The 20249-nt window shown below is 45.1% G+C and overlaps 2 protein-coding genes across 2 annotated transcripts in view; both read right to left on the bottom strand.

Annotated features, from left to right (window-relative positions):
• The window catches only part of C1H7orf31 (chromosome 1 C7orf31 homolog), a 33710-nt gene extending 32209 nt beyond the window's left edge, over positions 1-1501 (bottom strand). Inside the window, exons 1-2 of the mRNA XM_004604068.2 lie at positions 1407-1501; positions 230-387 (exon numbers count right to left, since the gene is read on the bottom strand). Coding sequence (XP_004604125.1) covers positions 230-363 — 134 coding nt within the window. The 5' untranslated portion in view covers positions 364-387; positions 1407-1501. The remainder of the gene's footprint in view (positions 1-229; positions 388-1406) is intronic.
• A 15407-nt stretch (positions 1502-16908) lies between these two features.
• NPVF (neuropeptide VF precursor) lies at positions 16909-18749 on the bottom strand. The gene is made up of 2 exons (XM_004604261.2): positions 18612-18749; positions 16909-17310 (listed from the first exon to the last, which is right to left on the bottom strand). Exons 1-2 carry the CDS (start codon positions 18747-18749, stop codon positions 16909-16911), a joined length of 540 nt encoding a protein of 179 aa, XP_004604318.2.
• Between the last annotated feature and the right edge of the window lie 1500 nt (positions 18750-20249).

The following is a 20249-nucleotide window of genomic DNA, read 5'->3' as shown; positions in this document are numbered from 1 at the left end:
TAGGCAGGGCACAGGGCTAACTCCTGGAGCCCCATTCGCTGTCAGGCCACTCCTTTTCTATCATGGGCCAAATAGAAGGGCCCAGAATCCTACGCTTCATTCCTTCTCTCGCACAAAAGACACCACTGAGTCTCTCACCCCCCCCCCCCGCTCCCCCCGACATCCCTGCGCCGCCCCCCCCGTCCCCTCCCCCCACCCGCCCCGCTGCCTTGTTGAGTTTGTGCTTTACCTGTCGTGGCATGCGGTTGGGCGAGTAGTTGTTTGGTAAGGGGTGTGCACTTGATTCGAGTAAAAGCTGTTGGACAACGCATCGGCTCCCTCCAGCTCCCTGCAGCAGTGCGGTCTCCTGTGGATCACCTCCATGCTTCTCGGCTAAAACGGCACACTCTGCAAACGACAGCACACGACAGGTCGCGGGCTGGAGACCAGGCTCCCGCCGAGGTCATTAGCATGCCGGCGGAGAGGAAGTATGCTTCGTATTTCACTAAATCGCTCAACACTGCACAGAAATCAGGGGCTTGGGGTCGAAGCGGTAGTACAGCGGGTAGGGCGCTTGCCTTGCACACAGCCAACCCGGGTACGACTCTAGAATCCCATACAGTACCCACCCAGCACCGCCAGGAGTAATTGCTGAGTAACGGAACCAGGAGTGAGCCTTAAGCAATGTTGGGGATGCTCCCCGCTCCCCCTCAAAATCAGGGCATCCAGCCCTTACCCAGTGCCCACTTATGGATCCTTAGATGCCAGCATCAATGATCAATGGTTTCAATGACCAATGGCAACTGAATAAGTTTAGGTAACAATACATTTCAGTTGAACTGAATCCACATAATGGGAGAGCTTCGGCAGTGGAGTCTGAACACTCTGTTAGGTTCATACAAAAGGGCTTCGCCTCCAATTACTGATGTAAAGTCAATTCTTTAAAAAAAAAAGTTATGGGCCCACGCTCAGAGTTGTTGGGTACTCGGTGGGGGGAAGGTGCTGGGGCAATGTGGGACTGGGTGGGCTTGCATTGCCTAAACTCAGAGCATTTCCCCTCCCTCTATTACGATTCTTACCTTAATTTTTACCACAAATGTTCTAGAATATTCCATATTGCCATAAATCTAGAATAATCTAGAATATTCTGTTGCGCAGGTCTCCGCCCCCGTTCCCCCCAGCTAGCTCCCTACCTCCCTCCTCCAGGATCTTTCAGACAGGCAGAGGGAACTTCATCATCCACCAGAATCAACAACTCTAGGGTCGGGGGTCCTACAGGAGGGTTCTGGTGGGACGTCCGAGGGGAGTCCAAACTCAGACTTGGAGCGAGAGGCGGAAAGGCGGAGAATGGGGGGTACAGCATGAGCTGCCCCGCCCCTCGAGGCCGAGAATCCCCCACGCTGCTGGGACCCCCGACCCGGACGCACCTGGGACATCAGCCCGGCGGCGGCACTGACCGCAGCGCCCCTTGTCCTCCCCCAGCTGGTGGGCCTGGCGGGGCCTGCGATCCCGCCGCCGTCCGCACCTGCGGCCCGGGGAGCTTGCTGGCAGGTGCGGGTGAGCAAAGGAGGGACAGAGACTCGGACGCGCCAGGGCGGGGTTCCAGGTGCCTGTGACGGCGACCGTGACCCAAGCACTAGGTAACACATCCATCCCTGCGCGGCCCCCCCAGCCGAGGGCACGCCCTGGCTGAGCCTAGAAACTTGGCGGGGCAGCCAGGTCGGGAAACCCACGGTCACCAGGCATCAGCCTAGGGCAGAAAGTGAGGACTTGGGAGGCTACAACCGGTGGGAGGAGGAAGGGGTTGGACCAGGCGCTGCCCCCGCCCCCTTCCCGTGGCCCCGCCTACATTCGGGCCGCCCGCCTACCGTGCGGCCCGCCCATCGAGGCCGCCAGCCTATCGATGGCTGCCCATCTATCTACAACCCGCCAATGGGCGATGGGCATTGGCTGGCCTGGGGCCTGGGCTGCTGAGCCCGGGAGTCCCTCCCGGTGGACTGGGCGCAGCCAGAGTGTCGGACCTGGGCTGCTTGAGGGGCAGACGCTGGCGGCAGGGGAAGGCCGCACCACCCTTGCCCTTCCACTCTTTAGGTGGGGGCGCGGGCCCGATAAACAAACTAGCCGGTGGTAGATTCCCACTTCGGTTACCTATCATGGAACCGACGTGAACCACACGTGTCTGCACCCCGTGCAGGACACGAATTTCTGTGCTGGCCTCCGAGCAAAGCGGGAAGTTACGTTTTGGAGAAGCCAGAGCTGGGCCTGCAGGAACACAGAAGGCGGCTGCCTAGGGAGGAGACCCCCACTCCCACTCCCACCCCTCTGTTACGCATCTGCCACGAGCGTGCCGGCTGCTCAGTTAGGCGGTGGCTTTCTGGCACGAGCGAAAGACATAGGCACGGTGGGCACGGTGGTTAGTGTTTGGGGGTCCATTTCTTAGTCCCTGCGCCTCTCCCCAGCTCTGTAGCTGTTCCGGGGAAGACTGTTGCCACGGGCCCGAGTGGGTCATTATCTTTGCCAGCCTGTATACCAGTGACACCCAAACTGTATTCACGGCCCCAGGGGCTGCTCTCTACAATACTGGACCAACCGCAGAGCAATGTCTGGGAGCTACTCTTGATACTGTGCTCAGGAGCGACCTCTGGTGGTGGTGGTGGTGGTGGTGGTGTGTATTCAGTGCAAAGCAAGCATGGTAACTCCTGCCATGGGCTCTTATGCCATAGTTAACACTGCGTCAGCTATCAGCTCTCAGGTGGTTTGTGACCTAACAACACAAAGTAGCACCTAGGCAGAGATGCTTAAAGTGGTTGTGCTCGCTGACAGTGGGATTTGTAGCCTCATATATTTGCTGCTGACTTGCAACCTTTTTTGTTTGTTTGTTTTGAGGGTGTCTCACTCTGCCCTACTCACGGGTTACTCCTGGCTTTGCACTCAAGAATTATTCCAAGCAGTGCTCAGGAGACCATATAGGGTGCCGGGAATCAAACCCGGGTTAGCTGCGTGCAAGGCAAACCACCCTACCGGCTGTACCATCTCTCAATCCCTGACTTGTTATCTTTGATGATTTCCTTTATCTACATGTATTTCATATTTTCTGCAGCTCTAGTAATTCAACAATGGAAAAAACCTACCTCTAAGCAAGCAAAGCACCCTCTAATTGCACATAATGTTACAATCTGCCCTTCATTCCAGTGATGCTAGGGGCGTGATATCACCTACTGTAGAAAATACTGAGCTAGACTAATCAAAAGAGAAAACACAGTAAAGAAAATGATAGGTGAGAGAGGAGACATTATGCCTGATGCGACAGAAATGCAAAGGAGTATATGAGGCTCCTGTGAACAACTGTATGCTAGTAAATTAGACATTGCAGAAAGGGACAAAATCCCAGAGATATGTGACCTACCAAATCTTAATACAAAAAAATAGCAAGGAGATTTATTAAGATCTGGCTGATCCCTCTCCCTCACCAAAAAATGCCCAGGTTTCACTGGTGAATGTTTCTAGAAACCTTAAAGTATTGACATTAAGATGTCTCAGACTCTTCCAAAAGATTGAAGATGAGGAAATTCTCCCAAACTCATTTTATGAGGACACAATTACCCTGATATCAAAGCCAGACAAGGATACAATAATACTACAGGTGAATGTCCCTTGTAAATATAGATGTAAAAATTGTCAACAGAAGACTAGCAAGCCTAATTCAACAACACATTAGAAGGACCATATACCACAGTCAAGTGGATTTCATTTCTTGGATGCAAGGAAGGGTTATCATACGTCAATAAAATTCTTTTATCTAGTGGCCGGAGAGATAATACAGGGGGTGAAGCACTTGTATGTGGCTGACCCTGTCTGTCTCCTGCACCACATATGAGCACTGCCAGGGATCACTCCTGAGAACAGAAGCAGGAACAACCCCAGAGCACTGCTGTGTGTGGCTCCAAACAAAAGAGCAGCACATTAATGAAATGAAAGATGGGAGGCATGAGTGGGCTGGAGCTGCAGCTCAGCAGGAGAGTATTTGCTTTGTGTATGTGAGGGACCCTGGATTTAATACCTGGTGCCACACACACACAACACACATGATTATATGTCAAAACTCAATATTAGTTCATGATAAAAACTCTTAGATATAGAAGGAATGTACCTTGACATAATAAAGGTCATATATTGCAAGTGGTATACTGCTCAGGCCTTGCTGTGTTGGGGATATCCCTGCCTGTTGGGGAACAGATTTTCCCCAACGTGCCCGGAGCGGTTATGCACCGGGTCAGGGCAAGTGCTTGGGTGTGGGGTGAAGGATGATGGGCATGTGGAGAAACACCCTCTGGAGAAGCTGATGATCTCACTTTATTGCCAAATGCACACTTTTTTTTAATAGAGGGATTTTTCTTTTCTTTTTCTTTTTTTTTTGCTTTTTGGGTCACACCTGGTGATGCACAGGGTCACACCCGGTGATCCTCCTGGCTCTACACTCAGGAATTACTCCTGGCAGTGCTCAGGGGACCATATGGGATGCTGGGAATCGAACCTGGGTCGGCCGCGTGCAAGGCAAAAGCCCTACTCGCTGTGCTATTGCTTCTGCCCCTAGAGGGTCTTATTTATTTTTTTGTTTTTTGGGTCACACCCGGCGATGCACAGGGGTTACTCTTGGCTTTGCACTCAGGAATTACTCCTGGCGGTGCTGAGGGGACCATACAGGATAATGGGAATCGTATCCGGGTTGGCCGAGTGCAAGGCAAACGCTCTACCAGCAGTGCTATTGCTCCAGCCCTAGAGGGCCTCATCTTACAGGAACTTCCAATCTCATAAAGTTTAGCATTATTGGCCTATTACCTATTCTACTCTGCTTTGCCCTGGTCCAATCCCATTCAAAACTAGATGATGCGGTTAGGATGACTTGCTAAGCGTATGTAACAGTTTTCTGCATCCTGGGCATATATGACTAGGAGATCAAGTGAGGCTCAAGGCCGGACACCTGGTGCTGACACTTTTTGCTAACTTTGCCCACTTAGTCCCTATTTCGAGGCTTCACTTCAGAGCTGCTTTGCAAGGTGGGGTCTTATCTGCTCTGGTGCCTGTTGCCTTGCTCCATACCTGCCACCTGGCATTGTTTGGGGGCCTCTAGGGCCATACCAGAGGTGCTTGGTGGTCATGCGGTGCCAGGGATGGAACTGGGACTGACCACATGGAAGGCCTCTCTCTGCCTTTACCCCTGCACAATGTATCTGGCCCTGCGGCAACAGTAGTTCTTGCAGGGTTCTTTCAATTTTTTAAATTTTTGGCCGGTTTCAATGTTTGAAACTCAAAACATTTCTCTGCTCAGCATAAAATAAATCTAAAAAAAGAGCGAGGAGGTTTTGAAAATTGGTTAGATCAATTAACACAAGTCAGTTATGTCCATGAGCAGAGGTTTTGCTCAAACACCTTTCCATGGTTCATGTTAGTTACTGGGCAGCAGCTAGAATATTGAGAAGTTTCTTTCACACTTGCCAATTAAACTTTGTCAATAGGCGATGATACAGAAACTCTCTTCCTTTGCCATTAGCCCTGATTTTAACCGTGCACTGCTTTTACTAGCCCCAAAGTGGGGTCCTTCACTGTGTCCTGTTCTTCAGTTTTCCTGTCTAGGAGGGCAGGGAGTAGATTAGTGTTAGAATGAACAGGGCCCACCAACCCAAAACATGGTGTGAGTAGGTGAGAAACCAAACTTCAGAAATGATTTCGTGTCCTCAGAAAGGGAGTAGGCTTCTCAGGTTTGCTTGTCAGGCTCCTGCGTCATGCCAGGTTGTCAGAGATGGCTGAGTGCGGTGATGTATAGAACCCTGGCCCCGTGCCTGCTCCGTCCCTCCAGCACTGCCCTTCCGTTACAGGACACAGCCAAGATTGACAGAGAGAAGGCTGAAGGGCAGTTGTTAAAATGTCACCCGCCCAGCCTGAGATCCAAACAGCTTAATTTACCATCATGCACTTTAATTAATGAGAGTGGAAAAGTGAAAAGGTTATGGTTTGCAATCAAAGAAAGTAATGCTTTGGTTACTGAAATGCAAATGGCTTAATTAGGAGGGTAACAAAAGTTAATTAGGGCAAAAAATATATTAAGAAGAAACTGCAAACTTTCTTTGCCACAATTCATTCTGCAGTTGATTTGTAACAATAGAAATTATTTTACAATAAATACAACAATGGCATTCCAGTGCATGCACACACACACACATGCATGCACGCACACATGCACACACATTTGGGCTTTAGGTCTCACCTGGTGGTGCTCAAGGCTTCTGGCTCTGGCTTCAGGGATCACTCCTGGGTATGCTCAGGGGACCTTAGGTGAAGAAAGTGCCTTACCTACTGTACCTCCTCTCCAGCCCTGTAGTACAAATATTTTTTAAGGGGCCTCCCCAGTGTTCTGGGGCCCTGCAGGACCACCATGGAGGTTCTTATGGGGGCAGTGTGGTACCAGGAATGAAACTCAGAGCCATCTGCATGTAGGACACATGCTCCATTTCCTTGAACAAGCCCCTGACCCATGTTACAGATATTTGAATGTAAAAAGAATTTTGTCTGCTCGAGATAGGTGCTATTTGCTTTGTTTATTTTAAGTACTTTGACTTTCCTTGAGTACGCATTGATTCCCTGGTATTAAAAATCATTAACTATTAGCTAGACTTAGGCTGCCAAAACATTTGGCATTAACTTACATACAACATACTGTAGAATGAATGTGATTACATAGTCATTTAAAAATTTAATGTTTTTTTTCCTTTTTGGGTCACACCCAGCGATGCCCAGGGGTAACTCCTGGCTCTGCACTCAGGAATTACTCCTGGCGGTGCTCAGGAGACCATATGGGATGCTGGGAATCGAACCCGGGTTGGCCGCGTGCAAGACAACCGCCCTACTCGCTGTGCTATCTCTCCAGCCCCTAAAACGTTAATGTTTTAACTGAGCATTAAGTGTGCAATGTATTTTGCGGTATAAAATAAATCTAAAGACAGTTTCTTATTGTCATTCTGATAGTGATTATGATTTTTGCTCTAAGAATTTAAAATGAGCAATGTACAATTGAGTATTTTCTGCCCTCTAGTGGTTGAAAGTAATTTTACAACATGAGTTACATTTCAGAGCTCCGTCTCCAATACTGTCTCTCTGACCCCCAAACAATTATTTCAGATGTAGGAGATTTGCTACAACCTTCATGATAACCACACATTAAAACCTGGAATAGATACACTTAGAAGATAGAACAAATAGAGAGAGAATCATTGAGAAAACCAAATGAAAAGGCAAATAGAAAAAGAAACGACCGAAATAAGAAAAAAAGATAGAATATCAATAAGTAAGCCATGTACAGCAATAATCACCCTAAATATGAGTAGTTTGAACCTACCAGTCAAAAGGTCCATGGTGACTGGCTGGATTAAAAAGCAGGCTTCATTTATTGTGATATCGGATCCAGTGCATCTAAAGAAAAACGTGGACTCAGCAAAAGATGGTGGAGAAGTTTTGAGCTGGTAAAAGACAGAAGCAGAAGCTACTGTTCTTATATCTGATTAATTATATTTTCAGTCAATAAAAAAGGTAATCAGAAAGACAGATAGGCACTATATAATGCTCAAAGGGACAATCCATCAAGAAGATATAACTCATAAATATGTATGCATTCAACATAGGTGCACTTAAATATATAAAATAATTTTTAGGAGAACTAAAACAATACATTGACAATAGCACAATTATACATGCACACACATACACAACTTTGTAGCTATGCGAAGTTATTTATGTTGACTAAACATATTATGGTTATTATTTGCAATATGCATGTACATAAAATTATTGCATTTTTAAATGAATATAATATGACACATCATTTACATTTCAATTAAATTCTGGTCAAGAATTTAATTCTTGAAGGTGTTAAAATATGTTATTGATGTGGAAATTAAGCAAGCTTATAGAAGCTGGACAGCTCTGTCTAGATGGCTACTCAATATTTATGCCTTTTCCCCCTAGTAACAGTGATTGGAACAATGTAGCCAATGGAAATGCAAATGTTCTGGGTTCTTTTGCAGACGGCAGTGGCCAATGACATGAAAGGAAAAGTTGTTTTCCATTTTCCTTATCTTATGTGGATGATGACCCGTAACGGGCCCATTAGAAAGGGAACTCTCCTTTACCTTGATCTTTGTCTTTGCTACCTGGAAAGGGACAGAGGGACAACATGCTTAGAAGAGGAGCAGGAAGATGACAGGAGTCTGGCTCCTTCATGATTATGCAATCCCCCAACAGCCCAGAACCATTTCTTTCGAGACTATGTAAGATTTTATGTGCATTTCAATATTTTTCTGTGAGGGAGATCAAAAGTTTCTCTTGGTCAAGTGCCATTATTTATGCCTCCAGTGGCTTCCAGTTGCACCCTGACTTTAACTGGGTCATAAGGGATTTCACCTCTTCACTTTTTCTCCTTCTCTCTTTGTTTTGTGATGACTGAAGGCCCCACACTTGACTATGGTGCATGCACAGAGATTGCACACTTGGTTGTGGCATCAGGAATCCACAAACAACAGAGCCCTCGGGCTCCCACTATGCCCTGCAGGGCAGTGCCAAAGGGTCAAACCTGTGGCTTCACTGCCCTCAAGCTTGCAAGGCAGGCACTCTCCTGCCAAGTAACTCCCCAGCCAGACCCTTCTGTAGGATTTTGATAAGTAGTAAAAGAGATCATTGAACTGTTTGTGTGACAAATAGTGTCATACAAAGACACTATTTGTATGAACAAAGGTATGGAAATATAGAGGGTATGTTTTCAGATAATAACATCTAGTTTGGTAGTTTGGCTTTTTTTTTGGCCTTTTGGGTTACACCCAGTGATGCTTAGGGTCTACTCCTGGTTTTGCACTCAGGATTACTCCTGGTGGTGCTCAGGGGACCATATGGGATGCTGGGGATCAAACCTGGTTGGTCATATACAAGGCAAATGCCCTACCCACTGTATTATCTCTCTGGCCCTATGTTTTTTAAATAGTTATCTGTTCCACAGGAAGATTGTGGCACTCTGGGTGCAGAAAGATTTTAAAGAAAATAAAAGAAGCCCACACAGGTTAGACCTGGGGCCCAGGGCTCTCTCCTCTCCTGGAGATTGCATTTTGTTGGTCACACTTAGATGAATACCATCCTTTCATCTTTCACCTGTCCTGCTGAGAAACGGGTCCCAGAGTCAGTACACTTCTCTCCTCTTTGCATTTCTCACAGTCACTGCCACTGAGTTATGTATACAGAAGGCGGACCTGCGACGGAGCTTGCCTTTTCACGAAAACCAGAGTACATGGATGCCAAATGCCCAACTTCTCCCTGGTGTCCCCACCCTCTGCTCAGTTTTGTAGATTGGGTGAAGTGTAGTGAGGACCATCCAGATGGAATTTTTTTGGGTGACAGAAGTGTTGAAAGAGAGAAGGGGGGCATGGAATGTAATGTGGGGAGGTGGCTGGGAAAGTATGTTGTGAAGATCACACATCTGTTTTATGCAACTGTAAAAAGCCAATATTTGTAGGAAGATTGGGTGAAACCAATTGAGTGATTCTGATTGCTTTGGCTTCACGTTCTGAGTTAGCACTTCTATATGACTTTGCTGGACTCCGCTGGGATGGATGAGGATTTGAGATGAGAGGCCAGGGAATGGACATCAGATAACCATATTCACTTCTAAATTGAATTGTTATCCATTTAAAATAGTTTTAGAAATAAAAAGTTTTTTAGTGTAGTAATTCTCAAACTTTTCAGGATCACAGACCCTTCCAAGAATTTCCCCCAAGAACTCTGAACTCTCCCCCAAAGAATGCATGTATGCACATGCACATATATGTACAATAATTTAAGAAAAATATCAGTTTTAGCGACTGCCAGTATGCCTTATAAGGAGAGTCTGCAAGAGCTGTCAAAAGTGAAGTTCTAACCCAAACCCCAACATCTAAGAATGTGGATCTAATTAAGGTCATTATGTGCGGACTTCTGGAAGGAATTAGCTGTAATAAATTTCTGCTAGTCTTCAATTCAATTCCCTTCCCACTTGCCCGTAAAGGGTAGGATTTGGGTCAATGATGAGCTTTCTTCGCATGCCCTGCTACCTTTCTGTGGTTGGCCTCTCCTGCCTAGAAGTTGGGGACACTCTGTCATTTTGTCGTTACAAGGGAGGGGCTTCCATAGTGTAAGGAGATTCAGGTGCATGAGGGAGACAGAGAAACTTGATGCTAAGTGTTGAAGAGGCTGGGAATAGCCAGTTAGAGGGGGGTGTTCAGGATCACAGAGGGGTGAGATATCTATGCCTTGTGAAAGAGAGACTGTGGACATTGTTGTTGTTTTGAATACTACTTAAAAGAACACCGCCTCCCCCCCAAAAAAAAGAAAAATGGGTGTCTACAGATGAATGCCTGGGACCCGGGAGGAGGGTGGTGGCCAGTCCGGGGCTGGAAAGGTTTTGTGAGAGACAGATGAGTCACAAGGATGATGGATGGCCACCATAGGCTGTGACCAAGGGATTTTTGCACCCTGCTGAGAACTGTCCTATCTTCCAGGCTCTTGACTCAAGTTTTCTTTCATCCGAGCAGAGTTTAACAAAGCAGCCAGAGAGCAGGGTGGCAGGAGAGGCTGAAGGGAGCAGAAATCAGTCACTGTCCCTGACCTCAGACCCCCATAGGAGCAGCTGGGAGCGAGTGAATGGCTACAGGCAGATTTAATGGTTACAGAGGCCAAAGATCTGCTGTCACTCAAGATAGCAGTGAAGTTCATGGAGTCTGGTTAACACTCCACCCAAGGGTCCCTAGGCCCTTTCCTGCCCCTTACATTATTTGTTTATTTGTTTTTTAGTTTGGGGGCCACACCTGGCAGTACTCAGGGACTACTCCGGGTTCTGTGTTCAGGGATCACTCCCAGCGGTGCTTGGGACACTATCTGTGGTGTCAGGGATTGATCCTGAGTCAGCTGTGTTTAAGGTGAGTGCTTATTGTCTTTTTGACATTTAGCTTCTTGTAATTAGCCAACCCTTCAAAAATAATGCCCAAAACACTGCTTTCTGGTGAGAGCCTAATAAAACAAAAACATTTTCTTGTCCCCACATTTGGGATCTACGGATAGAGAAATTGCTGCTACATTTATTTTCAGTGATGGGACTCAAACCCACACAAGACGAGTTCTTTATTGCTGAGCTATATCTTCTGTGTCTTACATATTGAATAGCACTGTAGCACTGTCGCCCTGTTGTTCATCGATTTGCTCAAGTGGGCGTCAGTAACGTCTCCATGGTGAGACTTCTTGTTACTGTTTTTGGTATATCGAATACGCCACGGGTAGCTTACCAGGCTCTGCCGTGCAAGCGGGATACTCTCGGTAGCTTGTCCAGCTCTCCAAGAGGGACGGAAGAATCGAACCTGGGTCAGCTGCATGCAAGGCAAATGCCCTACCCGCTGTGCTATCGCTCCAGTCCACATATTGAGTAGGATACAAGAAATAAAGGTGCAGTTTGATCATATCTCATGAGTCAGGAGTGAGTGAGTGTGTGTGTGGTGTGTGTGTGTGTGTGTGTGTGTGTGTGTATGTGTGTGTTGCTGGGGATCTAACCCAGGACCTCATACATGCAAGACATGCACTCTGTCATGGAGTCCCAGACCGATGCAGCTGTATTTTATGCCCGCTGTGAGACAGAAGCAGTCCCACGCCTGTGTGACAAGCTGGCCCTTGGGGCTCCTGTAGAGAAATGGGAGCTCCTTTGCTGACTAAGCACAGTAAGGGGTTGGATGTGGAGAGTGTGGGTCAAAGAACAAGCAGGGCCAGTGTTAGGGGAGCAGGACAGGCTACGTGAGTGTGGGATTAGGGGCAAAACAAAACTGTGAGGCTCCTGAGCAGTAGTACATCGAGTGAGCATTTGCCTTCTTGCAACGGACCCAGGTTTGATCCTGGCACCTCATATGGTCCCCTGAGCACCGCCAGGAGTGATTCTTGAGTGCAGAGCCAGGAGTAAGCCCTGAGCACTGCTGGGTGGGGTCCCAAATCCCCTGCCCCCTTAAAGGAAAAGTGAGACTCCTTGTCCACCTTGTTAATTTCAAGATAGGGGTCGGAGAGTACAGCAGGCAGGACATTTGCCTTGCACTTGAACTATCAGGTTTGATCCCCAGCATTCCATATGATCCCCTGAACCGGCCAGGAGTAATTCCTGAGTGCAGAGCCAGGAGCAAGCCCTGAGCACTCCAGATGTGGCCCTCCAAATAAGACAAAAAAATTTCAAGGTAGCAGGAGCAAAGCCTTACCCCATGAACGTGGTTGGCTTGGCCTCACTGCAGAGGCTGGGGACCAGCCCGTGGAGCTGCCCTGGCTGAGCATCAGAAGTTGGTAGGGGGATGATTTAGAGATTTGAGGGGTGCTAGAGATCTAATTAGAGGGGACTTGGGAGTACAGGCTAGAGACTCCCCGAAATGCTATGAAATGTTGTCCCATTCTCAAGAGCCTTAGCAAAGCCACTATCTCTCATAGGTGAATGCTTCTTCAGTGGAAGCTGACGGAGAAGCCAATGAGAGTAAACCCTGCGTAAGGGGATGGTTGACCCTTTTCTGTCCACTCTTGGGGTTGATGTTCAATTAGATTGGCACCTTTGACCCCCATCCTGTGGGGTCACTTGCAAAGAATGAGAGATATGGTGGCACATGAGGGAGCAGTCCAGCCTCGATAAGACACACACTGTTATAGCAATGAGTTGGTACAAAGAACAAAGGAGTATTGTCGGAGCAGCTGTGGAAGGAAGAGTGGGGTAGGTCAGCAGCGGCCTGAAGCCTACAGGATTATTCTGCTCCTCTGCAGAACGTTCTCTGCAGGGCAGTCTTTGTTAAGGCGTCTGGAAGGTTGCCAGCCTGTATGTCTGTATCCCCCTAGCAGGATCTTCCAGGATCACTGTATCACTTATCACTGTCATCCCATTGTTCATCGATTTATGTGAGCGGGTGCCAGTAACGTCTACATTTGTCCCAGCCCTGAGATTTTAGCAGCCTCTGATTACTCATTTTTCCCAGTGATTGGAGGCTCTTTTTAGGGTCAGAGGAATGAGACTTGTTATCGTTACTGTGTTTGGCATATCGAATATGCCACGGGGAGCTTGCCTGGCTCTTCCATGCATTTTCCAGGATGCCTCCCAAATTTTAGGTCCTGCATTTATGGGGAAATTTCCCTCACACCCTAACTTTTTCCATGCCATTCAAGCATTTTGGTTAAAAACAAACAAACAAACTATTCTTGGCAGCTAGAAATGTCCTCCTATAGGAGGATGGAGAGATAGTACAGTGGATAAGGCACTTGCCTCGCTGACCTGGATTCAATCCCCAGCACCCCGTATGGTCTCCTGAGCCCTCCAGGACTGATCTCTGTGTGCAAGCCTGAGCATTTCCAGGTATGCCCTTGAAACAAACAAAGTAACAAGCAAAAACCAAAAGTGAAAAGAAACTTCCTCATGTCATAGAACATCCAGGGACAAAATGGGCATTTGTTCATTTTGTATCTACATTTATTTATTTATTTATTTATTTATTTAATTTTGCTTTTTTGGTCACACCCAGCGATGCACAGGGGTCACTCCTGGATCTGCACTCAGGAATTATTCCTGGCGGTGCTCCGGGGACCATATGGGATGCTGGAAATCGAACCCGGGTCGGCTGTGTGCAAGGCAAACATCCCACCCACTGTGTTATAGCCCCCTTGTTTGTTTTTTAGTATAGCAAGGTAGTGCATGATGCCTTCTTGTTCAGAATTATCATGATGAACAACAACCGGAAGTACCTGGCATTGGGATGAAAATCACGAATCCATGAATGAGGGTGGCTAGAGACCCCGCTGGGGTATGAAGGGTTTCCGCATTGCAGGGATGCTTGTGTCTGCTCTGGGCGAGGGGATACTGAGAAGGGCCCTGGCCCTCTCATCTGTCTTGGAAGAAATGAGAGTGCATTCAGGATGTTAGGCCAGTGAGCTGGTGCGATGCTACTGGGAGAACCCACTTATGAAGCAACAGAAAGGATCCCTGTCCCTTCCTTGGCCCACCGTCCACTGTGCTGAAGAGGTAGGGAAGGCGATCTCTCCTCTGAAGAGAGAAGGGGAGGGAGAGAGCTGCCGCAGCCCCTTCAGACCTTGCCCACCCTCAGCTGGCCAGCGGCAGGGAAGGGCAAACTGCTTTGGACGTGGAGCTGGCATTTTTAACTGGGCCTGACGAAGCTTTTTAATATCAAGAAGTGGCCAGAGATGCTATTGAGTCTGTCCAGGGACCATTAAAGGATGTCTCCACAGCAGGCCACACAGAGAGAGTCACCCCGACCTAGCTGAGGGCAGGGCGGGAGAGAAATAGCCTTGTGTCCGGGCTGCCCCCAGCGGAACTGAGACGGCGCAGGAAGCCAGTTACATAAGACTGAGGACTTCATATTCTTCCATGTAAAGCTGCATCCCTGTGCGTTTGTGTTGTGGGGTGCTGTGTCTATCAAGTGAGTTTGAGAGTGACCATATTGCTTCTGCAAATCGAATACTGGAATATTGAAGAATACATAAAGGTGACTTCCCAGATAAGTAGGAAACAATAAAGAGGCATCTTGTAAGTTGCCTTTTCCCTTCTCTCTCTCTTGTTCTAAAGATTTCGGTCTGTCAGATTCACAGTAGTGGATGCAGTGGGCCACCCGCTCTGCCTCACTCTGTGCTCAGGACTGATGCCCGGCAGCACTCAGGGACCATAGGCGGTGCCAGGGCTGCAAACCCGGCTTGGCCATGTACAGAGCAAGCACCTTACCTCTTTGACCTATCTCACTGGCCTTAAAAACATGTTTTTTTAAAAAGTGTTATTCATATTAATTAGTCATGCATGTTATTTTGCTAATTTTTTATCATTGTATTTGTCAGACTCTTTTCACTGACTTTTACTTAACTTTAACTGTTTGTAATTAAAAACAATATAGAGGTCACACCTGGTGGTGCTTATGGGACCGTGTAGCACTGGGGATCCAACTAAGGACAGTATGTGCACCCTCATGTGCCCGTGATCACATAGGATAGTGATGTGGTTTTTGTCCATGTCTCCCCTCTCTCCACTGACAGAGGCTTCTTAACTATTTGCAATACTCACTTTATTTAGACAAAAGCTATTCCATTTACATTACAATATTCCTTAAATCATTTAAAAGTGACTTTCAAGACACTTTATAGTGACAGAGGAAGTTGGGATCAGAGAGTGCGGAAGTTTATTCTTTCACCTCCATCTTCAGAATTGAGCTGTTTTCACATCACAGGTCACCATTTTGCATCATCTTTCAGGTTCTGAAGTCCTTAGTTTTCTTGTTTCAATTCTGACTCCTGAATCCCAGTCTCCTAAAATGTAAGCAAAAATATCCTCAGAACCATAGCATATGAGAGCATCTAAGAATGCAAGTCATGCTCCTAATCGCTTAACTATGTGTGAGTGGAGTGTGTGGCACTGGAATGAAGGGTCACTGATGGGCCCCTGAATTTGGCAGGGGCTCTGACTCCCAGACCTGGAACTGAGTCACCTCTCTCTTTTCACCTGCCCGCTGCCAGCATCTGGTGGGTTGCCAAATTCGACCTTTTTAATATTTCATGCTCACTATAGAAGCGTCATTGAATCTTCTTTTTTCTGATTCATGATTTCTAACATCCTTTATGTGGCCCTGAATATCAGTCCTGATCCCATTCTTCTGCCCTCTTTCTTCTCCTCTTCTCATGCCCTTTCTTCTCTAAATAGAACTGCAGCTGTTCTTGGCTCCTGTTGTTTTGTGTGAAAAAGAACCCCTCTCCTCTCACCAGTCTCTGAATGTCCAAAATAGAAAATCAACTTCCAAAGACCAACTGAGGAAATGCCCTGGATTCTCACGTGAGAAAAATAATCTCTTTTTTAAATGTTGATTTTTTTTTTTTGATCACACCCAGTGGAGCTCAGGGGCCATTTCTTGCTCTGTACTCAAGAGTGACCCCTGACTGCATTTGTGGAATGATATGTGTACTGGGGATCGAACCCTGGTCGGCAGTATGTAAGGCAAAAGCCTTAACCTATGTACCATTTCTTTGGCCCTAGAAACAGCCTCTTTATCAATTCCTCCTAGGACCTGATTAGTGGCTTTCCCGAAATATATTTCATTCTCTGAAATACCAAGAACTTATTATGGGTCACACATAGTTCGAGGCATTGCAGATAGGGCACAAATGTGACACGATTGCTAAGGTTGAAAATCTAGTAAAGGGAAGGGACCTTAAATAAATGTCAGATGGGCCAACTACCACAACGGCTTCTCTGATTCTGGAGTGTTCTAAGGCCTCACTGATAAGGGGTCTCAGGTTGCTTCCTTCCTTCCATTAGGCTTTAACGGGAGTGCTGTGTTCTACTCTATGTAAAAAATTAAATAGATATTCTTTGCTAAAAAATAATGCATAGGTTATTAATTTTTGAACTTCTTATCAAAGACTCTGTCCTTAGATATAGTAGGTAAGACTTATGAGTGGAGAAGAAGATTAGTACATAACTTATTGATAAGATGAGATCCGTGGGACTGGAGCTGCAGTTCATTGGTGAAGCACATACTTTAGGGCTGGGAGAGTATGTACAGAGGTTAGCGTGCCTCCCTGGTTCCATCCCTGGCATGGACTCTACCTGGTTCCCAAGTATCTCTGGGGATGGCATCAGCTCCCAGCCCCACAGAGGGTATATTTCACAAGTATGAAGCCCAGGGTTTGATTCCCAGCACCCGTCCCAACTCAAATAAAGTTTTGATTTAAACTTGAGGAAGAAAGCCATTGTTTTAGAATCATCCCTCACCTCCTCCTCAGTATCCCTCCCCCAGCACCCCAACCCATTCTTTTTGAGGATTCTGGACCCACTCTTTATAACTTCTGTTCAGTTATTTACCTTGGGTGCTTTTGACCAGGATTCTGAATATGTTGAGGCTGACAGATCCCGAGGGGTGCCAACTTGACCGCAGATGGTGAATGCTTCTGGTGGAGCAAATCACTCAGTGTCTTGGTGACACTTTGAGTTGTTCTGCCAAACCTTTGGGGCATATTAGGAACACGTCTTGAGATGCCTTCTTTCATGTACCTTCCAAATTTCAGAGGCAGGTTGACCCTTTCACCTGCATTCCTTTCTTCTTCTGTGGTCCTCCCAAATCGCAATGGCAAATTGGCTGCAGCGGGTGGCATTTTCTTGACAGTGGGTGAACTCATCTTGTTGGCATTTTTTGGCCCCCAATCTTTTAATTGTTCAAAGTTGTGATTTGTTTCCTTTTCCCCTCTAGGGGTTCTTGTAGGCTATAATTAGAAATGACCATTAAAATAATTTATCATTGTTATAGGGCATAGATTTGAACCCTAAATTAACTTAAATCCAGACTTTAATCTGCAGAATTGTTAAAGCCATAAACAAAGTTTGTATTATCATGTGCAGGATTTTTTAATAAATAATTTGTATTAAGCTTCTTAAAGCAATCTAGTTTCTCTGTCCCTGGACTATTGTAAGACAACTATAAGATATTAATAAAATATGTGCAGTGAATATAGCAATGTAGTTGAGCAGCAGGAACATAATGAAGTATTAAAATGAAGCAAACGTTTCTTTTACCACAGTTATTCCCTTTCAGTGTTTGATGCATGTGGTTTATAAAATATTTTCTATACTTTTATATCTTATTTTAGGGAAAGCTCCCAGTGTGTCTCTCATTTCCTCTCTTTAAACGAAGGCCAATGTGACGGATTCACGGGAACAGAGAACGAAACTCGTGCTTTCAGGTACAATTGGAGGAAGCTCCGTGGAGTTTATTTATTGTCCCTCCATATTCAGAGTTCCACTACAAAAGCATTTCTCAAGGAACTATTTTTATTAGGACATAAATTACTTTTTTTTTTCAGTAAAGGATCAATTGGTTTGTGGCTTACGGCCCCACTCATATACCAACTTTAAAGAAACCATTGTTAAAGATTTAATTAGATTTAGCTTTACCACTAAAGTTTGTTTGTATGAAGATTTTTGCATAATTGTTTTCAGATTGTAAAATCAGTACATACTCATTTCAGCAAATTTGGAAAATATATATTAAAATAAAAAAAAAACAACCAAAGAAGCAGATAGTAAAAAGCTTGCAATTCATCATCGAGAAGTAGGTACGTATTTTACTTAGATATATATCTACAACAAATTTACTGTCTCAGGATTTCTATGTAGAAAATATAAATGTGTGTTATTTGTTTGTAGCTGAAGATGGTGCAAATGTCTAGCTAGTATGTACCCAGAACTTATTCTGCAACTAGTAATAACCATCGTACATGCTGAAGTCAATTGAAAACTATTAATGCACCTTATAATTGCTAAGTATCATACTGAGTACTAAAATTATCGGTAGGCACCAGGTGTTTGTTAAAAAATAAGGTTTGCTAAAAAAAAATCAGGTGTTTGCAAAAAGACATGAATATGCCATCATGGGAAAATTGAGCTGTGAGATTTGACAAAAAATGAAGTACCAGCAAACATGTTCCTCACTCTTTACAAAAACATTAGATTTCAGACAAATATTATATGGTTAAATTCCAGTCCCATTAGAAATAGAAAAACTTACCTCAGAATATTTGTGATAATTTTCCTTGCTGTGAAGACTGGGCATCATTAATTCATCTGCACAAAAGCTATTTGATGTCAACAAGCTCAACATAGCTAAAGTTAATAAAATGTACCGTTTTGATGAAATAACTTCCATTTTGCCTGAAATCCAGAATTAAATTTTTATGTGCAGCAAGATGTCAATTGACAAGAAGGGCTATCTTGGTCCTTTATACTGTCTAAAAACAAAGAAAAGTTTGCTTTAATACTGACATCACTACCACAAGCTTTAAATCCTAGTATTAATTAGAGTCTTTAAATTCTGCATGTAAGGAATGTGGACAATTCATTCTGAGAAGACAGCACTCTTTCTAACTGCTAACATTAGCTTTGGAAATATTTGTTTCTTATTGTGAAATTTAATTAGGTAAATGTGAGGCTGCAGTAATTAAGATTCCAAACAAACAGAAAGCTTCATTTCTCTGAGCTCAAAAGAAAAGTATTGCTTTTTTTTCAGTGTTTGCGTCAATTCTTGAAAGAAGAGGGGAAAATGTTATTCAGTAAATGCTAGCTATGTGTAAAAAATATATATTTTTATTCACCAAAAGAGTTAGATATAGCTTTTTAAAAATGGCAAACAAAACTAAGGATGTGCAGAGTCACATCGTATCCAAATAAAATGCAGTGAATCAAGTTTTTATGAAATACCATTTGGTTATTTAAAAGCTTTGGGAGTAAATATCAACTGTAACCTGCAGGGTGAGGGGAAGAGTTTGCAATCTGTGTTGGCAATCTGGCTGTCAGAGGAGAAGCTGGAGGCAACCCTAGGGTTTTGTATTTGCCCTGTGGGGCCTTTTTTGGCAAAACTTTAAAAAGCTCCAGGATTTTATTTGCATGATAATGTCTAGTTCTACCTCTTTCCAGAAAGCCTTTTGGAAGCCAGAAGCAGTTTGGTAGGGCAGAGCATGCATTAGTTTGGTTGTTCTCTTGGACTGTATCACTTAGTTCATCTCCTGACATTATGTCATGAAAAGAAAATCGACACAAATAAATGTTATGCACTAAAAAGCCAAAGTGAGTCTCGTTAGGAGCAGCATACCAGAATTTTCCCCCAAAGTCCTGCTGTATCTCTAGACTACATTAGGATGTAGAGAAATCATTGCTCATTCCATCCTTTCCAAGAGAAAAGACCTTGCACTGACTAATTTCCAGCACTCTAGCTACTTCTAGAAATGTAGAGATAAATTCACAGAAAAGTAAGTCACACAAATTTGTGTCAGGAATGATACCATCTCTAGCCTCTTTCACCAACCTGCCATATTTGAGGTATGAGTTTGGCCAAAGCTAAGACTTTTCTCTATGATTAGATCTGCAGAATAAATCAAAAAGTTGAAAAACAGTGGGTAAACTTTTGGGTACCTCAAGATCACATTTGCCACTGGCCTCTCTTAGGGCAGTGGACATCATTGGGCTCATTTGTTTTAGTTCGTGGTAGCCAAGAATCCCCACAGTAGGAGGCAATTAATTCAACTCATAGTCTATAGTGTTAATTTTGTAAGGCTGTTATTGGATTATTTGGGTTTAATTTCCCTGAGGATTTAATACATTTCTCTTCTAAATTGTTCCTTTGCAAACTGCTGATGGAACTTCGTTTTTT

The sequence above is a fragment of the Sorex araneus genome, chromosome 1, assembly GCF_027595985.1.
Source record: "Sorex araneus isolate mSorAra2 chromosome 1, mSorAra2.pri, whole genome shotgun sequence".
Classification (NCBI taxonomy): Eukaryota; Metazoa; Chordata; class Mammalia; order Eulipotyphla; family Soricidae; genus Sorex; species Sorex araneus.
The sequence above is the reverse complement of the archived record's forward strand: the minus strand, read 5'-3'. Positions and strand labels throughout refer to the sequence as shown.

Bases quoted from the DNA above. Each gene is read 5' to 3' on its own strand.
- NPVF (XM_004604261.2), bottom strand. From the start codon at position 18,749: ATGGAAGTTATTTCATCAAAACGGTACATTTTATTAACTTTAGCTATG. The intron at 17,311-18,611 runs GTAAGTTTTTCT...TTCTAATTATAG, and splicing joins ATTATCACAAATATTCTGAG to CCTACAAGAACCCCTAGAGG.